The 3,987-nt window shown below is 46.6% G+C and overlaps 1 protein-coding gene across 1 annotated transcript; it reads left to right on the top strand.

Annotated features, from left to right (window-relative positions):
- Positions 1–2,599: 2,599 nt before the first annotated feature.
- Positions 2,600–3,778, top strand: LOC138361082 (uncharacterized). Its single transcript, XM_069320552.1, has one exon. It carries the CDS (start codon positions 2,600–2,602, stop codon positions 3,776–3,778), a length of 1,179 nt encoding a protein of 392 aa, XP_069176653.1.
- The last annotated feature ends 209 nt before the right edge of the window (positions 3,779–3,987 follow it).

Genomic DNA, 3,987 nt, shown 5'->3' with positions numbered 1-3,987 from the left:
CCTTCAGGTGGCTGGGAGATGTGACAGGTTGTTGATCCCCCATCATTTAATCACAGTGCTTGATAAAGGTGCCCTTATTCCAGTTGTCAATCTCTCGCACAAAACCAGGGCAAAATCAGGATTTCAGTGCAGGTGATAGGCTGTCTCAGCCTACAATTGTAGAAAATACAGGAATTTTTCAGTATCAAAGCCAGGACGAGATGCCAGCCACCATAGCACAATGTAGTGCGCTGAATGTTACAGATAGTATTACACAGGGGTAACACAAGACCGAGACAAGGAAAAGTAGTAATACTCAGGAAGTTGATAAGTTAATCTCGGCTCTAGATTTGCAACATGTGCAACAGTCAGATAGGAAACTTTTGAGAGGGATTTTACGTAAATTCCCTAGACTGTTTGCACCAGAAGACGATCAAATCGGGCTTCTGGATAGGATTGAGCATATTATTCCTACAGGTGATCATCCTCCTATTTACACTCGTCAATGGAGGCTTCCGGAACGGGCAAAGGAAGTAATTAGGGATGAGTGTCAGAAGATGTTGAGACAGAATGTGATAGAGCCTAGTACATCACCATGATTGTCGCCAGTGGCGTTGGTACGTAAACCGGATGGTAGTTATAGGTTTTGTGTTGACTACCGAAAGATCAACGAAATTACTAAAAGTGATGTGTACCCTCTGCCACGGATACAAGAAATAATAGATCAGTTTGGGGCGGCAAAATACTTTTCCACTCTGGATGCGAAATCTGCATATTGGGCCATCCCAGTCACTGAGAAGGATAGAGAGAAGACCGCTTTCTCTGATGGGGTTCATACTTATCAATTCAAGCGGATGCCTTTCGGGTTAAAGACAGCGCCTTCATCATTTCAGAGGGCAATCAATTACATCCTAAACCCAGTCTTGGGAAGGCACTCATTAGCGTACCTGGATGATGTGGTTATCTACTCCAGGACGTTTGATCAGCACTTACGAGATTTGACGGAGACGTTGACATTGTTAGATAAGGCGGGGTTCAAACTTAATGTGGGGAAATGCATTCTGGCATCTCAGAAATTCAAGTTTCTGGGATTCCAGGTGAGCACAGATGGTATCCGACCTGACCCCGACTCCTGTCGCACCATTGTTGACATGCCTACACCTATGATAGCAAAGGATTTTCGAAGGTTTCTGTGGGGAGCTGGATATTTCCGTCGCCACATTGAGGGTTTTGCAAGTACATCAGCACCGTTAACTGAGCTTACTAAGAAAAATGTTAAATTCATTTGGAAACCTGAGCATGATAACGCTTATACAAAATTAAAAAGTCAACTCATTACCACCCCAGTCTTGGCAGTACCTGATTTTGATAAGGAGTGGGAAGTACACATTGATTCCAGTGGCATAGCAATTGGTGGGTGCTTAATGCAATGTGATAATGACAATCTTCCTCACCCAGTAGCATATTTTAGCAGGAAGGTTAAGGGTCTGGAGGTCCGCTATTCTGCAATGGATAGGGAAGCTTTGGCTGTGGTAGAAAGTGTCAGGTACTTTGAACCGTATCTTTTCCAACGGCACTTTGTCATTTTGTAACACCACCCAAATTGTAAAACCACTCTAAAATGCACCACTATAATGGTTACTAAGCTAATAAAGTTAACTCTACTTATCCTGAGTAACACTTCCCCATTGGTTGCACTTGGTAACACTGTTATGGGCTGACATATGATGGTTACACCGAGACTACAAAGTACACTGCCAACAAGGAGATGCTAACACAGGATGAAATACGCTGCCACCATCTGCCTTTGACCATTGAGACTATATCAAGCAACGAGGCAAGAAACATTGCTTGACTTGGAGAGTTCTTCACAGCCCTCTCTGGACCCCGGTGTCCGGCACTCTCCTCCTCCTAAGTCCCTACAGGACCTCTATATACAACCCCCACAGGGGGAGGGGGAGATCTGCTGTTGCTACCCACCAAGAATGTACAAACACTCAAGAAATATTTCAATAAGCTTGTTTGACATTCACCATACACTCTTCAAGAGAGTAGTTATTAATTACATGTGTGACTGACCTCTGACCTGGCCAAAAAGGGGGAGATCCAGGGATGTTTACACATAAGAATCTGGAGTCTAATTCCCTTGCATGAAATATTACATACTTGAAACTATGCTGACTAAGACTAACCCAGGAATTTTTAATCAATATACAAGATAAACCAGAGGTCATCTGGGCTGACCTCTTGTAGAAGGCTTCCCTGGGTGTGAACTCTAAGGGGGGGGGAGGTCCTGGGTGTTACAGCTCCCTTTCCCCGGAGTTAAGACAAAATCGGGTGTATGATAATTAAGCCCAATTTTGTCTTATCCTAACTCATCCAAAATACCACAACTAACCCTAAAAGAAAAAAAAACAATGCCAGTGACATAATGATAAAAGTAAGCTAACTAAATAAACATGATGCAAAGTACAATATACAGTTACACTCCAGTAAGAACAACACATAAATGTACAATGAAAGAAACAAAAGTACAAAAAAAAATCCTGGCAAAAGAACCAGCAATGATACCGTCACACATGATACCATTCTGATATCATAATATGAAAATAAAGTATCAATGAAAAAACAAAAACAAATCCCGACTGCACCGAGGCAGTCCAGCAAGGCTCCCTCAGAAGGCTGGAAGACAGTCCAGCAAGGCTCCCTCAGAAGGCTGGAAGACAGTCCAGCAAGGCTCCCTCAGAAGGCTGGAAGACAGTCCAGCAAGGCTCCCTCAGAAGGCTGGAAGACAGTCCAGCAAGGCTCCCTCAGAAGGCTGGAAGACAGTCCAGCAAGGCTCCCTCAGAAGGCTGGAAGACAGTCCAGCAAGGCTCCCTCAGAAGGCTGGAAGACAGTCCAGCAAGGCTCCCTCAGAAGGCTGGAAGACAGTCCAGCAAGGCTCCCTCAGAAGGCTGGAAGACAGTCCAGCAAGGCTCCCTCAGAAGGCTGGAAGACAGTCCAGCAAGGCTCCCTCAGAAGGCTGGAAGACAGTCCAGCAAGGCTCCCTCAGAAGGCTGGAAGACAGTCCAGCAAGGCTCCCTCAGAAGGCTGGAAGACAGTCCAGCAAGGCTCCCTCAGAAGGCTGGAAGACAGTCCAGCAAGGCTCCCTCAGAAGGCTGGAAGACAGTCCAGCAAGGCTCCCTCAGAAGGCTGGAAGACAGTCCAGCAAGGCTCCCTCAGAAGGCTGGAAGACAGTCCAGCAAGGCTCCCTCAGAAGGCTGGAAGACAGTCCAGCAAGGCTCCCTCAGAAGGCTGGAAGACAGTCCAGCAAGGCTCCCTCAGAAGGCTGGAAGACAGTCCAGCAAGGCTCCCTCAGAAGGCTGGAAGACAGTCCAGCAAGGCTCCCTCAGAAGGCTGGAAGACAGTCCAGCAAGGCTCCCTCAGAAGGCTGGAAGACAGTCCAGCAAGGCTCCCTCAGAAGGCTGGAAGACAGTCCAGCAAGGCTCCCTCAGAAGGCTGGAAGACAGTCCAGCAAGGCTCCCTCAGAAGGCTGGAAGACAGTCCAGCAAGGCTCCCTCAGAAGGCTGGAAGACAGTCCAGCAAGGCTCCCTCAGAAGGCTGGAAGACAGTCCAGCAAGGCTCCCTCAGAAGGCTGGAAGACAGTCCAGCAAGGCTCCCTCAGAAGGCTGGAAGACAGTCCAGCAAGGCTCCCTCAGAAGGCTGGAAGACAGTCCAGCAAGGCTCCCTCAGAAGGCTGGAAGACAGTCCAGCAAGGCTCCCTCAGAAGGCTGGAAGGCCAAAACAAAAATCGCCTTAAAACTAGCATGACATAAAAAAAAAAAATTCCTAATGGAACAGGAAAATTACCAGTAACTAAAAATAATATAATGTCAAAATACAAGGGATAACACAAGGCTACATAATACAACCCTGAATTACACTATATGTCAATAAAGACTATTATGAAACAATGACATATCCTGCCTGCACACTAGGCAGGCTAGCAAGTCTTCCTCAGAAGGTCTG

The sequence above is a fragment of the Procambarus clarkii genome, unplaced genomic scaffold (assembly GCF_040958095.1).
Source record: "Procambarus clarkii isolate CNS0578487 unplaced genomic scaffold, FALCON_Pclarkii_2.0 HiC_scaffold_173, whole genome shotgun sequence".
NCBI classification, from domain to species: domain Eukaryota; kingdom Metazoa; phylum Arthropoda; class Malacostraca; order Decapoda; family Cambaridae; genus Procambarus; species Procambarus clarkii.
The sequence above is the reverse complement of the archived record's forward strand: the minus strand, read 5'-3'. Positions and strand labels throughout refer to the sequence as shown.